We start from the raw sequence: 15,456 nt of genomic DNA on the forward strand, positions 1-15,456 counted from the left end.
GCCGGCCCAGGGCCCCGCAGCCGAGGATACCAGTGGACGGTTCTTCCGGCTGGTGCTCTCGGGCCTCTGCTGGCCTCAGGGTTCCTGTACGGAGCGAGCCAGGCAGCTACCTGAACCCGTCAGAACCAGGCCCTGCCCCCGCCCCGCGGCGATGGCACCAGCACCCACACTCTGCTCAGGGTGGCGCAGGGCCAGGCAGTGCTGCTGGCCCCCATAGGCAGAGATCTCGACCCATGTGCCCCAGGCTGGATCTCGACCCATGTGCCCTTGGAGCCACATTGCCCCTCCCCGTCAGGCTGGGGACCAGGCCGTGGCAGCCTCGTGGGCTTTGAAGCAGACAAAGGTTCGAATCCCAATGGGTGCAACTCAGCCCTGCCGTCCCCCCGAGGCACATAGGGAGGGATAAGCTGGAGGCCTCAAGGAGCCCCAGAGCTTGGCCTGTTCACACCCGGTGTAGATGGGGAGTGCTCTGGCACATAGGCGCCGACTCGGGGGGTGCTACAGGGCTGCAGCACCCACGAGGAAAAATTGATGGGTGCTCTACACCCACCGGCAGCCAAGCTCCCTGCCCCAGCTCACCTCACCTCCGCCTCCTCCCCTGGGCACGCCGCGTCCCTGCTTCTCCTCCCAGCGCTTGCCGCTGCAAAACAGCTGTATCGCTGTGGGAGGGAGCGGGGAGGAGTGGGAATGCAGCATGCTCAGGGGAGGAGGCGGGGCCGGGGCAGGGATTTGGGGAAGGAGTCCAATAGGGGCAGGGAGGAGGCAGAGTTGGGGCGGAGACTTTGGGGAAGGGGTTGGAATGGGGTGGGGCAGGGGTGGAGTCGGGGCAGGGGCGGGGTTGAGCACCAGGAGAAGTTGGTGCCTATGCTCTGGCATCACCCTGGGCAGGCAGCTCCTCCACTGCTCCCACTAGGGGTCAGGGGCTGGCAGGGAGACCAGGCCACAGCGGACTGAGCCTTCCTGGGCATGCTGCAAACAGGACTCTCGGCCCCGGAGAACAGCTCGAACAGCTCCCGTCCGCAGCAGCTAACCAGGCCCAGCCCACCCCAGCCGCTCTCCCCTGTGTCCCTGCCACATGCTGCCCCCTCAGCTAGTCCCTCCGAGACAGGGCAGGGCCCAGCAGAGCTCCTGACAGCACTCAGACCACAGGCCCTGCCACGCCCTCCTGTGCTTTACATGGGTCCCTCCTGCACAGAGCCAAGACAGGTAACGCAAGAGCTGGTCACTCTGCCAATGTGGATCCTGCCCTATGACAGAGTCCCTGCGCTGGCCACGAACACACAGCCCTGCCAATGCCCTTCAGTCCTGCCCCCCAGCCTCCAGATCGGGGCCTTGCGCAGTAACCAGGAAGCAGCGAATTGAGGTGTTGCACGTTGAGAATGTTTGTCACCCAAGGAGCTAAAGGGACATGCCCGAGTCTGCGCCCGTGCTGCCTGGCATTGCTATCAGCACTGGGGTTACGGTGCCAAAGGCTCCAGTCAGGAGCAGGGTCCTGCGTGCCAGGGGCTGCACAGACAGGGTTTGCAATACACAGGGCAGACAGGGTACAGCAGGGTTGAGACAGATGGGGGTTGGGGAGACAACAGGTGACAAAATGAACAAAGCTGAGAAGGGAAGGGGAGGGGTCTCTGCTGCCCATGGGCCCTTCCTGGCCCAGCAGGGATCCTCACAGTGGGGATCACATTTACAGGGTAGTGTGGACGGGCCGGGGCTGGCGCAAAGGGGCTGGGATCCAGGCCCGCAGGGCCGAGGGCTCGGAGAGCCAGCAGATCCCACAGATGGGGCAGGCTGAGATGGGGAGGGCCCTAAAGGCAACGGCAATTCAGCTGGTATCTGATGCAGCCAAACTAGTCCAGGATGCCACAAGTCCAGGCCAGGCACAAGCCCCACCCAGCTCTGCAGGTCCCGGGGGAATTGGACCTGGAGGGAGACCCGCTCCCCTCAGAGCAAAACCCCCTCAAAGAGCAGCCAGGGGCCCCCAGCGGTGGCTTTGGGGAAGTTATAGAGGGTGACCCAAGGGTGCCAGGACCTTTGTGGAACTGTGTTGGGGGATGCAGCCCCTCCTGCCCGCAGCCTGTGGGGGCTCAGCCCAGCTATCCCAGGGTAGCTGCAGGCAGCACAGCGGCCCTGGAACCCGGCCCGGGACAGGCAGGGGTTTGGGGAGCCTGTCCCCTCACTCTCCCCTGGCCAGGGGAGCTGGGCTGAGCCTGCCTGGCTGGCGAAGGAGGGGAAGACCCTGGAGGCCTGGCCAAGGCAGGAGCTCCAGCAGAGCAGAGGCTGGGCACAGCAAGGGGCCGGGGGTGGGTGGGTAGGCCATCAAAGGCCCAGACTGAGCCCTCCGCATGTCTCTGAAGGGGGAGGGGGCACCTGTTTCTTTCCCTGGAGCCCCCTCCCCCGCCCCCTGGGAATGAGCTAGCCTGGAGAACAAAGGCAGCCCAAACTCCTGCTGGCCCCCACACCCTCGCTCCAGGAGCTGGTGGGAGAAGGGCAGGCCAAGGGGCTGGGGGGAATCTGCCCCAAGAGACAGGGGATGTGGGAAGGGGCAAGAGGCAGGATCCCTGGACTGGGGGGCACAGGCACCATGGGGGCGAGAGACAGAGCTGCCCCCCAGCACCCACAGATGGGGGGCTCAGGCCCAGATTGTGCAGCACCTTTGGGTTTGGGGGGCAGAGTTCCAGGGCCTGGACCCTACAGCCGGCCCATGGGCACCAGGCTGGGCTCCGGTGCTGCAGCTTGCGGGATGGGGATGTTACACCCCCCATCTGGCCTCTTACCCAGGCCCGATTGTCTCTGCCCGCCAGCTCATGCCCTCTGCTAACATGTCCTCGCCGTGGGGCTCTAGAGGGGCCCAGGACTGCCCCACAGCCCAAACCAAGCCCAGGATCCAGGTTTCAGCCGCCTGGAATGGGACCCACCAGAACCCGTCTCTGCCCATGCTGACACACGGGGATCCCCAGCCCAACCAGACCCAGCACCCTGGGAGGTGCCTGTCATGGAGACGCGATCCCAGCTTAAAGGTGATCCAGGACCAGAACCGTGGCTCTGCTTTGGGCCTGATCTCCCATTAGTGGAGAGGAGAGAGAGGGAAGTGAGGTCTGGTGGGTTAGCGCAGGATGGTGGGGGTGGGTGTTAGGACTCCTGGGTTCTGATCCTGACTCTTGACACTGAATCACTCACAGCACGGGCAAGTCCCCGCCACTCTCTGCCTCAGTTTCCCCTCCGAAGTAGGGCTGATAACCCTCCCCCTCCCCTTCCCTGATGGGCTGGAGGATTCATGAGAGCTGGAAGATCACTGTGAACACAAGACACACCGGACACCCTCAGAGCATCACACACAGCTAGCCTCTCTGCCTCTTTCACTGCTCCAAGTCCTACCGCCTATTAACCCATTCACACCCAGGCACAGATCCCGTCCCCAGCAGCACAGGGGAAGTATCTACACAAAGCTGGGAGAAAGGGGCCAGAGAATGCTTCATGGGTTGGCAACAGTGCTCAGGGGTGCCAGCAGCTCAGTAGAGAGTGGAAAGCCCCAGAGGGCAAATGACCAGCCAAGCCCCGGGCAGAGGGTCTGGATCCCATGTGGGGCAGCTTAGGCTAGCTGGGCCATGGGAGCAGCATGTTGGGTAGTGGGACCCCAGAGCAGACCCTACACACACACCCGCCCCCTGTAACACAGGGAGGGTTGAGACCCCAGAGAGCTCCTGTGTGACGTCCCCCTGACACCCCGCACCCGCGACCTTCCAGGGAGCTGAGCTTCCCAGGGACTGAGGCAGCATCAGGAGCTGGTGTTGGCTCATTCAGCCTCAGGGTTGTGGCTGTCCGCCCCCCCCCCTCCGCCCCGCCCCCAGTCCTTGGCTGTGCCCAGTGGGGTGGGCTCCTGACCCATGGCCGCTGGGCTTTGCTGTGCGGAGCAGGCTGTGACGTCTAGGGATGGGCCTGCTGATTCCCACGGCGCAGCAGCATGCGGGGGTGGAAAGAGCTGACCAGGATGCAGCCATCAGGGCCTTGCCTGGGTTTAGGAAAAGTCTGGCTTGTAGCGCTCGGGTGTGCCCGTGTGTGCCACTGCCCCTCGCTGCCTGGCGCGGCACTGCTCACCCTGACTCCGTCCTAGGGTGGGATTCTCCCTTAGTCAGGACTGGGGCTTTCGGAACAGGGGGATCTCCTGGTTCTCTCCCTGCTGCTCACAGGAATTGCCGAGCAGCCAGGGCTGCCCATGGCACGGCTCCCCGGTGCAATCCCTTTCCTGTCTGTCTCTCCCTTTTCCCGTCTCTGCGCACTCTGGCTGGCAGCAGAAGCCGCGCAGTGAGTCAGGCTGTTCCCAGAGCCCTGGCTCCCAGCCGGCCCAAACCACGGAGCAGGAGCAATGTGTGAGCAAATGCTGCTTTCCCAGGAGAATCCCAGCCCGGATGCCGCCCAGCCTCTGCCCTGAATCAGCTGACCCAGTCCCCAGCCGGGACCTTGTGGGTTAGCAGCTGATCGTAACCCCAACCCTTCTTCCACGGGGGCTGGCAGGCCGACCTGCTCTCCCCATCTGCAGGGGCCAGCAGGTAAACCCACTCTGTCCAGAGGCACACTGTGCTGGGGAGGAGCAGACTGCCATCAGCTGGGCACCATGCAGGGCAGCAAGGCATGCTGGGGATGATGCCAGAGTATATGGAGCTGCTGGGAGAGAGCAGAGAGGCTATGGGGGCTCTATGGTCCATGGAGAGAGACAGGGGCTCTCCAGCCAGGAGCTGGGGGGCTGGGAGTGATTCAGTGCCCAGAGTCAGTATCAGAATAGGCTCTGCTGGGGTGCTATGTTCAGTCAGGAAGTGCCCCCCTCTTCCCTGCACGGGAAGGGGTGTGAACACCAGAGCAGAGATGGGCTGAGCTCTGGGCTGGGCTGCTCTGGTTGGAAGATCAAGGAGAGCCCCCCCCCCCCCCGCCTGCAGCTGGGTCCTGCACCCGCCTTGCCTGCCTGGTGGGTTCCCAGACCCTGCCTCCCCCTCCCCCCGGGATCCTGGACAAGAGCCCCTCTCTGGTGTGCCTCTGGGGCCCGAGAGCGAGAGGCTCTGGGAGCTCAGTGTAGTGAGTTTAGCAAAGAGACATTTCAGGGCTGACGGCCCGGCCTCTGCAGTCTAGCAGAGAAAGTCTAACGCACTGAAGCCAGATCAGCTCAGACCGGCAATAAGATGTGAATGGGGCATTAGCCATCGGAGCAGTTTAATGAGGGTGTGGTGGATTTTCCATCACTGGCCATTTTAAATCGTTTGGACCAGCTCACGCAGGAGTGAGCCCAGCGCAGTCTGCGGCTCGTGCTGTGCAGGTCAGGCTGGATGGTCACATGGGTTATGAAATCTGACTGGCATGGACTGGCCCATGGCCAGGCAGAGCTCTTGGGCAATAAGCTAATGGCTCCAGTTGTGTATTTAACCCTGTGCTAAGTGGGCCGCCCCTTTCTGTATCAGGGAGCTCTGGGCTAGCCCCCCGGCATAGCCAGCTGATGCCCCCCATTCCAAGGGGGCAGGGTGTGTAGCTTGCTGCCACCCTCTCCCCCAGGGAACACAGGAAGGACAGCAAGGCTGGGAGGCCACAGAGTCACTGCACTGGGCAGTACCATTATCCCCCTGAAATAGATGAGGAAACTGAGGCACAGAGTGGGGTCACACAGGAGGTCATTGGCAGAGCAGGGGACAGAACCCAGGAGTTCTGCCTCCCAGCCCCACACTCAATCCAGCAGACCAACCTTGTGAAATCTGTTCCTTGCTATCAGGAGCACTAATGTCTGCTGCAGCCAAGCCCGACAAGGCCTCTTCCTGGGATCCCCATGCAGAGACCCTCCCCCGGCAAAGCTGCTGGGGACTCCCAGAGCTGGCTGCTGCTTTCTGCAGCGAGCTCTACAGTTAGAGCAGGGCGGGACTGGGAATCAGGACTCATGGGTTCTGTTCCCAGCTCTGGCACTGCCTTGCTGTGTAACTCTGAGCGAGTCCCTTCCCAGCTCTGATATTCACTTTCCTCTTCTATTAAGTGGGATAATTACCCAGGGCTGTGAAGCAGAAATGCTACCAGAGACATCCCCCTCTCTGGAAACCAGTGCCCGGGACAGAGCATCCCAGTGCCAGTCGCTTCCAGCCCCACACCCTCCCCCAGACCCAGTGCCACGGGCAGCCTCTGCCAGCCTCTTCAATAGGAGGAGGGGAAAATAGTGAGCCAGGTGGAAGTTTTGCCTCCCCTGTATCAGGCGGTGCCCAGATCAGCGCTGTGTGAGGGACCAGGACATCCGGGCCAGGAAAGAGATGACGTGTTGAGCGAGAAAAGGAAATCAGTGACATTTGTGAGGTTTCATTGCAGGATGCACCGATTTGGCTGCAAGGGGGTTGGGAAACAGTGGCACTGCGCGTGAAGGGGGTGGAGAATTGGCGGCACCGGACATGGGACCCACCCAAAAAAAAAAAATCACAGAACCCTGGAATCCACAAACTAGACCTCAGGATGACAACACGCTTGCCACCCAAAGCGCATCACCTGGAGGGGGAATTGAGCCTCACAATCAGCCACCCCCCACCTCGGTCAGTACCAATAGCCCCACGGCACGGAGGAGGAAAACAGATGCCCAGAAGAATGATTTACACAGTGAATTAGGAGCTGAGCTGGGGACAGAACCCTGGCATCCTGACTCCCAGGCCCCCTGCTCTAACCTACCCACTAGATCCCACTCCCCAGCTCCCCAGAGCCAGAACCCCCTGCTCTAACCCACTAGATACCCCCCCCCCCCCGAGCCAGAAACAAACCCAGGAGTCCTGAGTCCCACCCCCTGCTCTAACCCACTAGACCCCACTCCCGGCCCCCCTGCTCTAACCTACCCGCTAGACCCAACGCCACCCAGACCCAGAAACAAACCCAGAAGTCCTGACTTCCAGTCCACTGTACTTTTAGCTACCAGACCATGTGCTCCTAAGGAGCCAAGCACACGTATCTGGGAATGATCAGAGATGGGTGTGATTTTAGCCCCTGAGTGTTGGCTGTTTCAGAGCTAGGGTGTTGGGTTGGGCCCTCTCTCTCTGATCCCATGAGCAGACAGGGAGTTAGGTGCACAGCAGCCTGCAGATTCAGGTCACACTGGGGGCTGCTCTCTCATTGCAGAATGCTTGGACATGGCCCAAAAGGAACCCACCCAGCACCATTCTAATGCAGCCACCTCTGGGGTAGAGCACAATAGCCAGGACACCTGCCAGCCACTGGGCAGGGATTTCGGCTGAAGATAATGGGGGCTAGACTGCTACTCGCCCTGACAGCGCCCCGAGGTCTGCGCCTGGTGTCCCAACATGCCACATCCCAGTAATCGCACTGTGGGTTCTAAGCAGTTTGCTTGGCAGCTGAAAAGGTTAACACCCCGCTAGAGGGGAAGTGGCTCTTACACCTCCAGCCCCTGCTGCAGGGGATGAGCCACCAGGGCAGGGCTGGACATGGCAGACCCTCAGGCCAATCAGCCCAGTGATACCAGGGGCTGGAAGCACTTTCCTGGCCAATAGATGGGGGGGGGGGGGGGCTAGGGGGGAGAACAGGGTGGTTAGGCCAATAGGATCAAATGGCAACAGCTGCTCTTTGGGCTTTACCCTCTCAGCTGCCCCTTGGCTGATCCATGCTGGGGCTTTAACAAGCTCAGTCTGACTAGTGCTGGGAGCTCCTGGAGTCAGAGCAAGTAGGGACCATGAATGGAACAGAGCACACTCATGAGGGGCATCTCCAGGGGAAAGCTCCCTGGGCTGGCTGCCTGCCACAGGCCACGAGACACAGCTCTCCCCAACTCCACCCTCCCCACTGGATCAGAGCCACCAGGCTCCACACCCACTCAGCACCGCCAGGGCAGGGAAGAGAGGGGCTTTGATAAGTGGAAAGTTTCAGAGTAGCAGCCGTGTTAGTCTGTATCCGCAAAAAGAAGAACAGGAGGACTTGTGGCACCTTAGAGACTAACAAATTTATTAGAGCATAAGCTTTCGTGGACTACAGCCCACTTCTTCGGATGCATCCGAAGAAGTTTGATAAGTGGGATTCCCAGGAGCAGCATCTGGGAATTCTGTGTCCCTGGGGGACCTAGTGGGGTTTGGAATCAGGACTCCTGGGTTCTATCCCCAGTTCTGGGAGGGGAGTGTGGTCTGGAGATTAGAGCAGGGGCGTGAAACTCCCGGGTTCTCTCCCCAGGTCTGGAGATTAGAGCAGGGGGCTTGGGAGCCAGGACTCCTGGGTTCTCTCCCCAGGTCTCGAGGTTAGAGCAGGGGGGTTGAGAGCCAGGACTCCTGGGTTCTCTCCCCAGCTCTAGGAGGGGAGTAGAGTCTAGGGGTTCAAGCAGCAGAGCTGTGAGGCAGGACTCCTGGGTTCTATTCTTGTCTCTGGAGGAGGACAGGTCTAGTGGTTTGAGTGGCGGGGTTGGGAGCCAGGACTCCTGGGTTCTAGTCAGAGCTGACTGGCATTGAGAAGAACAGACTAAGGGCTTGTCTACACTGGCAACGTTAAAGTGCTGCTGCACCAGCGCTTTAACGTGACTTGCGTAGTCTCCCAGCGCTCTAAAAAAACACCTCTACGAGGGGCGTAGCTCCCAGCGCTGATGCACTGTCTACACGGGCACGTTCCAGCACTGAAACTTGCAGGGAGGTGTTTTTTCACACCCCTGAGCGAGAAAGTTGAAGCGCCGTAAAGTGCCAGTGTAGACAAACCCTAACACCCTTAGCCTGGGAACACGGCTGTGGCTCACCCCACAGGGCTAGGTATCAAGACACCCAGTGTCACCCACTTCCCCCCGCCCCTGATGACACAGCACCATGAACCAGAGCCGGCTGAGCTCTGGAGGGGTCCTGCCCTCAACCCTGCCACGTTCACTGGCCCGAGGGCCCCGATCCCTGGCACATTCAGCCCTTGGTTGCTTCCTCCGCACGCAACCCAGCAGGACCTCGGGGGAGGCAGATTCGCCCCCACCCTGATGGGCGTGGACCACGGGCCAGCTCAGGAGGGGGATGGGGAAATGCAGGGGCGGTTCAGCCCTGGTCCGGGAGACGCCACCTCCAGCCCCCCCATCGCTCCGTGTTAGCAGCTCGCCAGGGACTCCAGCCCCCCCCAGTGTTCGCAGTTCCTATGCCCCCCTCGGGGCTGCCACGGGGGAGCACGAATAACATCCCCAGCCCAGCGGTGTTCCGCCCAGCTGCCCTCTCCCAGGGAGCCCCACACACACCGGTCCCTGCGCCGCCAGGAGAAAGCGCCGCCAGCGCTGGAATTCCGCCTGCTCCGAGTTACAAGGGAAGGAGCCGATCCCCAGCTCCGATTACAGGAAACGCTCCGTTCCCAGCCTGTTCTGTGCGGGGCCGAGGGGCGGGGGGATCCCACCGGAGCGCGGGGCTCGGGCTGCATCGTCGCCCACCCGGCCCCGGGTCCCCACGCGCGCCCTCCCCGTGGGGGGATCCCGCGAACAGGATCGGGCCCGGGAGCGCGAGGAATGCAGGCGGGGGGCTCGGGGGAACCTGAGCGCCGCGGCCGGGGCTCCAAGGAGCGAGCCAGGACCGGACAGGACGGGTAACGGTGCAAACAGCGCCGGAGCCGCGTGCCGAGACCGGCGGAAAGAGGCGGGGTCCCGCCAGGGGGACTAGGAGCAGAGCCCGGAAAGTCAGAGCTGGGCTAGAAGCAAACGCCCCCCCCCCCGGCACACACGGGGGCAACAGGGAGCCGTGACCCGCTCCATATCCCCGCCCACGGGGGGCCGTGAACCCCCCACACACCCCGCCCCGGTGCTAACAGGGGGCCGCGATCCCCCCCATATCCCCCGCCCACAAGGGGCCGCGAACCCTCCACTCCCAGCCGCCCCGGCGCTAACAGGGGGCCGCGATCCCCCCCCTATCCCCCGCCCACAGGGGACCGCGAACCCCCCCACTTCCTCCGCCCCAGCGCTAACAGGGGGCCGCGAACGCCCCCCCCCCCGCCCCCAACGACCCTTTGATACAATTTGTTCTTCAACAAGGTGCCAAGACTCCGAAGCCCGGGGGGGGAGCGCGGCCCCCGCCCCGGCCCCGCCGCTAGCTCACCTCTGGGGCTCCGGGAGGTAGAAATCCACGGCGAAGCCGAAGAGGCTGCCCGGGGCACCGCGGAACAGCGCCGGCTCGGCCACGTCCAGGTTGAAGGCGCGGGCGGGCGGCAGGGCCAGCAGTAGCAGCAGCAGCGGCGGCGGCGGCAGCAGGGTCCCGGGGGGCGGCATGGCGGAGCCCGGCGCGCTGGCTGCCCCGCTCCCGACGCGCAGGCAGGACCTTGCGGGAGCAGGGCTCCGAGACCCCTCCTGGAAGCGCCCGCAGGGTGTTTCCACCCCCCCAAAGGGAGGAGTCACCAGCCGCGGCTGCGCCCACCCCCTGCCTGCGGGGTGGATCTCGCGGAGCAAAGATGGGGCGGTTCTGGAGAACACGACACCGCTGGCATGGGACGGGCCGGGGGCAAGCCCGGGACCCCAGCGATGGGCCAGGAAGGGTCAGAGCTGCGGGCCCGGCTTTGGGCTCTTGAGTTCAACAATAGGGGGCTTCTATGCGAGTGCAAGTAACAAAAGGGGGAACTCACTCTTGTGGGGAGCAGCAGCCCCTCCCAAGTGAGCAAAAACCCGATCCCCGCGCCCCTAGGAAGTATGTCTGGGGGTGGTTCTGCAGCTAGCTGGGCCCCTCACAGGGCTGCTCCCTGGAAAGGTCCTTTGCAGAAGGCAGGAAAAGGCTGGCAGGAGGCAGAGAGGAGGAAAAGCCCTTTGACTCTATCCCTGATGGCTCCCCTGGGGTCATTATCCTATGGTACGAACAGGGAAACTGAGGCCCTGAGCGGGGCTCGATTCTCGGCTTTGCTGCAGCCTCCCTGGGACCTGAGGCAGAGCTCTGGGTAGCTCAAAGGCTGGCCTCTGTCCTCAGCAGAAGTGGGTCCAACAAAAGCTGTTACATGCCCCACCCTGTCTCTCATCCTGGGACCAGCCTGCTACAGCAACACTGCAAACAACAGCCTCCTGTGTGCGTTGGGCGGGCCACTGCATTTCTCTGGGCCTCAGTTCCAGGCTGTAGCCTGGGGCTAAGGATCTGCCCCAGCCGGGTTTGGGGCAATGCCCAGAGACAGCTGCAGTGTGGGGGCCACATATACACCCACCACTGCACGTATCAGAAGCAGGGTAGAGGCCAGGTCTCTTGGCTCCCAGCCCAGTGGCCTCTCCACTTGCCAGACCCCCTGGAATGGCCACTGGGGGCACGTCCTAGCGGCTCCGGCCCGGCTGAGCTCATGGAAAGAGGTGACCCTGCAATGTGCAAAACATTTGCTTAGGCAAAAGCCTTGGAAATCTCACACAATATCCCAGTACAGGAGGCCAGGGTGAGAAACGCCCTGAGGCTAGCGCTCCCCAGGCCTCCACCACCCACTAGCTTTCCACTGACATCCCACTCCAGCCGGCCTGAGTCAGTGTGGGGCAGGGAGCCCAGCCCTCCAGCCCCTGTCCCCCCGGGCTCCACCGCTGACACAAGCAACAAGTAGCTCTCACAGCCAGTGAAGGAGGGTGTGAACCAGGGAGGAGAACAAAGGGGAGGACATGCAAACGTTAATGTCAGTGATTGCTTAATTTCTCAGCAATAGGAGCTGGGAACAGAACCCAGGAGTCTTGGTGTTCTGCCTGCCCTGCTGGACCCCACACCTCTCCCATAACTGGGACAGGAACCCAAGAGTCAGTTCCTGCTGTGTTATTGTTGGGCCACTTGCACAGGCACAGGTGTGTTACTGCAGGATTGTTTTTGTACAGATGGGTGTGTTATTACAGGGTCACTTGTACACACACTGGTGTGTTATTGTAGGGTTGTTCGTGCCAGCTCAGTCCAGATGAATTCAGCAGCTGCAGCCTGTCCTGGCCTCACTTGGTTGCCATGAACAGGGAGCAAAGGCAGGCACCTGGAGAGCTCTCCTGGGGCTGAAGGGAAGGGAGTTCTTTTCTCAAGGACCCATGATGGCCAGTGTGAGCCCCTACTGCAGGGCAGCCTGTCCCAGGGGGTACGAAGGGAAAGGACCCTGGGAGGGATCAGGGGAGGTGGCTGGGTGAAAAATGAGCCCAAACTCTGGGGCTACTGGAAGCTGCCCTGACTTGCACCCAGAGCAGGCGCCCCAGGCTTTCCAGGCACTCCCCAAAGTCCCACCGAGCTGGGGAGGCAGAGGCAGCAGGGCTGAGCCGTGCCCGCAGCAGAGCTGCTTTTGTGCTATTTTCTGGCCCCTCGGAAACAGGAAGTGCCAGAAATCTTGTGCTAGAAGTCATTTCCCCATGACTTCCTGGCTGGCGGGTGAGCCCCACCTCTAGACTCCCCCAGAACAGCCAGTGGGCTGGAATGTCTCCACTCACAGCACAGAGGTGATGTCGGTTGCAGGGAAATTCCAAGGGAATCCAGTCGGTTCTGAGTTAGAAGAAGGGAAATGGCACAGGCACCCAGCCTGACACCTCCAATCCCCACAGGCAACCCTACAATAACAATCCAGCACGCAGGGCCCCGTGCACACAGGCAACCCTACAATAACAACCCAGCACGCAGGATCCCGTGCACACAAGCGACCCTACACTAACAAACCAGCACGCAGGATCCCGTGCACACAAGCGACCCTACACTAACAAACCAGCACGCAGGACCCCGTGCCCACAGGCGAGCCTACACTAACAAACCAGCACGCAGGATCCCGTGCACACAAGCGACCCTACACTAACAAACCAGCACGCAGGATCCCGTGCACACAAGCGACCCTACACTAACAAACCAGCACGCAGGACCCCGTGCCCACAGGCGAGCCTACACTAACAAACCAGCACGCAGGATCCCGTGCACACAAGCGACCCTACACTAACAAACCAGCACGCAGGATCCCGTGCACACAAGCGACCCTACACTAACAAACCAGCACGCAGGACCCCGTGCCCACAGGCGAGCCTACACTAACAAACCAGCACGCAGGATCCCGTGCACACAAGCGACCCTACAATAACAACCCAGCACGCAGGACCCCGTGCCCACAGGCGAGCCTACACTAACAAACCAGCACGCAGGATCCCGTGCACACAAGCGACCCTACAATAACAACCCAGCACGCAGGACCCCGTGCCCACAGGCGAGCCTACACTAACAAACCAGCACGCAGGACCCCATGCACACAAGCGACCCTACACTAACAAACCAGCACGCAGGACCCCGTGCACACAAGCGACCCTACACTAACAAACCAGCACGCAGGATCCCGTGCACACAAGCGACCCTACACTAACAAACCAGCACGCAGGACCCCGTGCCCACAGGCGAGCCTACACTAACAAACCAGCACGCAGGATCCCGTGCACACAAGCGACCCTACACTAACAAACCAGCACGCAGGATCCCGTGCACACAAGCGACCCTACACTAACAAACCAGCACGCAGGACCCCGTGCCCACAGGCGAGCCTACACTAACAAACCAGCACGCAGGATCCCGTGCACACAAGCGACCCTACAATAACAACCCAGCACGCAGGACCCCGTGCCCACAGGCGAGCCTACACTAACAAACCAGCACGCAGGATCCCGTGCACACAAGCGACCCTACAATAACAACCCAGCACGCAGGACCCCGTGCCCACAGGCGAGCCTACACTAACAAACCAGCACGCAGGACCCCATGCACACAAGCGACCCTACACTAACAAACCAGCACGCAGGACCCCGTGCACACAAGCGACCCTACACTAACAAACCAGCACGCAGGACCCCGTGCACACAAGCGACCCTACACTAACAAACCAGCACGCAGGACCCCGTGCACACAAGCGACCCTACACTAACAAACCAGCACGCAGGACCCCGTGCACACAAGTGACCCTACACTAACAAACCAGCACGCAGGGCCCCAGTGCACACAGGCAACCCTACAATAACAACCCAGCACGCAGGGCCCAGTATACACAGGCGACCCTACACTAACAAACCAGCACGCAGGGCCCCAGTGCACACAGGCGACCCTGCACTAACAAATCAGGGTGCCAGCCCCTTTGGCAAGCTGCACCAAGGGAGGTGCCATGAAAACAGTCTGGCAGTGACAGGCAGGGTGTGCTCACTGCACTATGGGCTAGGAAGGTGGGGCTGGTCAGTGCCATGCCCCAGGTGGGAACGTGGCTGGGGCAGAGGCCAAGTCCCAGACCCGCTGGGGAGTGGTCTGGTGGGCATGGGGAGGGAAGGCCGTGCAATGAGTGTCTCCAGGTCAAGAGAGGGGTGGAACTGTAGTGCCCCCTCCCCGCCTCATGCCCATCTGTTTCTCCTCTGTTAGCGCTGAGCCATCCTCCCCCAGCCAGGCACACGCCCAGGCATGCACTCAGACGACACAGGGGCATGACCCATTCCCATATCCCCACTGCATCATAAATAGCCATGGGGTGGCCAGGGGGATATAATGGATGGGGGGACGGGGGGACTGGAACAATTTGTACAGTGTGGGGGCTGAGAGCTATTGAACCAAACTGTATATCCTGTATAGGATGGAAACCATTTCAAGCCCCAGCACCCCTAGTTCCAGCACCTATGTGGGGGGACATGTTGGGGGCCCCGCCTGGGCCTGGCACAGGGATCCCTGCAGAATCTGGGCCCTCGCCACAAGCAGGGGACAGCTGATGAGGTTTTGAACCCCCTGGCAGCAGAATCAGCCTTTTGGCCCAGTTTCTCGGGGCACATCCAACCTTAGCACAGCAGCAGGGCAAACGGTGAGGGGTGTGCTGGGAGGGGGCAGCGGCAGGAAGGGGGAGGGGCACAGGGCTTTCAGGTAGGGGAGGGGCAGGGAGCAGGGGTCTCTCAGGTGGGGGAGGGGGCTCAAAAGGGGGGATGGGCATAGGACTCTCAGGTGGCAGAGGGGAGGGGCAACAGGGGGCTCTCAGGTGGAGCAGGGGCAGGGGACGCTCAGTTGCAGGGCAAGCTGCCAGCTGCAGGGCTTTTCCTGTCACAGCTGGATCCCCTCTGGGATGGCCCCTGTTTGGGGGAGGGAGGATTGAACTAGAAAAGCGATTCAATTGGGAGGGGGCTGTACCCCTTCCCCCATTGACTCCCCATGCAGCAGCTGCCCCAGCGGGAGGGACGGGAACGAGCTCACCCAGAATTGGGGGCAAAACCACCTCAAAAAGCCACTGCCCCCATCCCTGCCCCAGGGGCTCCCCTCACTTCAGTCATCCCTCACCCCTCTGGCGTTGCCTCCACCCTTCTCCTCCCCCAGTTCATTCTTCCATCATGTCTGCGTCCCACCCATCCTGCCTTCCCCTCCCCCCCAGACTGACCAGGGCTGACACAGACACCCGGGTCTCCCCCCACCCCCACATGGGAAGTTGCTCAGCATTACTCTGCCTGGGAGATGAGTGTTCATCTGTCTGTCTGAGCAGAGACTGGTCTCAGGGGATACGCAGCCCAGCAGGGAGCAGGGGGGCTGGGAGTCCCTT

The 15,456-nt window shown here is 61.7% G+C and overlaps 1 protein-coding gene across 1 annotated transcript in view; it reads right to left on the minus strand.

The window, feature by feature from the left end:
• Positions 1 to 10,330, minus strand: part of ITGA5 (integrin subunit alpha 5) — a 59,250-nt gene extending 48,920 nt beyond the window's left edge. The window contains 1 exon segment of the mRNA XM_065576062.1: positions 10,050 to 10,330. Within this exon segment, the coding sequence (XP_065432134.1) occupies positions 10,050 to 10,219 (170 nt within the window). The 5' untranslated portion in view covers positions 10,220 to 10,330.
• Positions 10,331 to 15,456: the final 5,126 nt, after the last annotated feature.

The sequence above is a fragment of the Chrysemys picta genome, chromosome 22 (assembly GCF_011386835.1).
Source record: "Chrysemys picta bellii isolate R12L10 chromosome 22, ASM1138683v2, whole genome shotgun sequence".
In the NCBI taxonomy this organism is placed as follows: domain Eukaryota; kingdom Metazoa; phylum Chordata; order Testudines; family Emydidae; genus Chrysemys; species Chrysemys picta.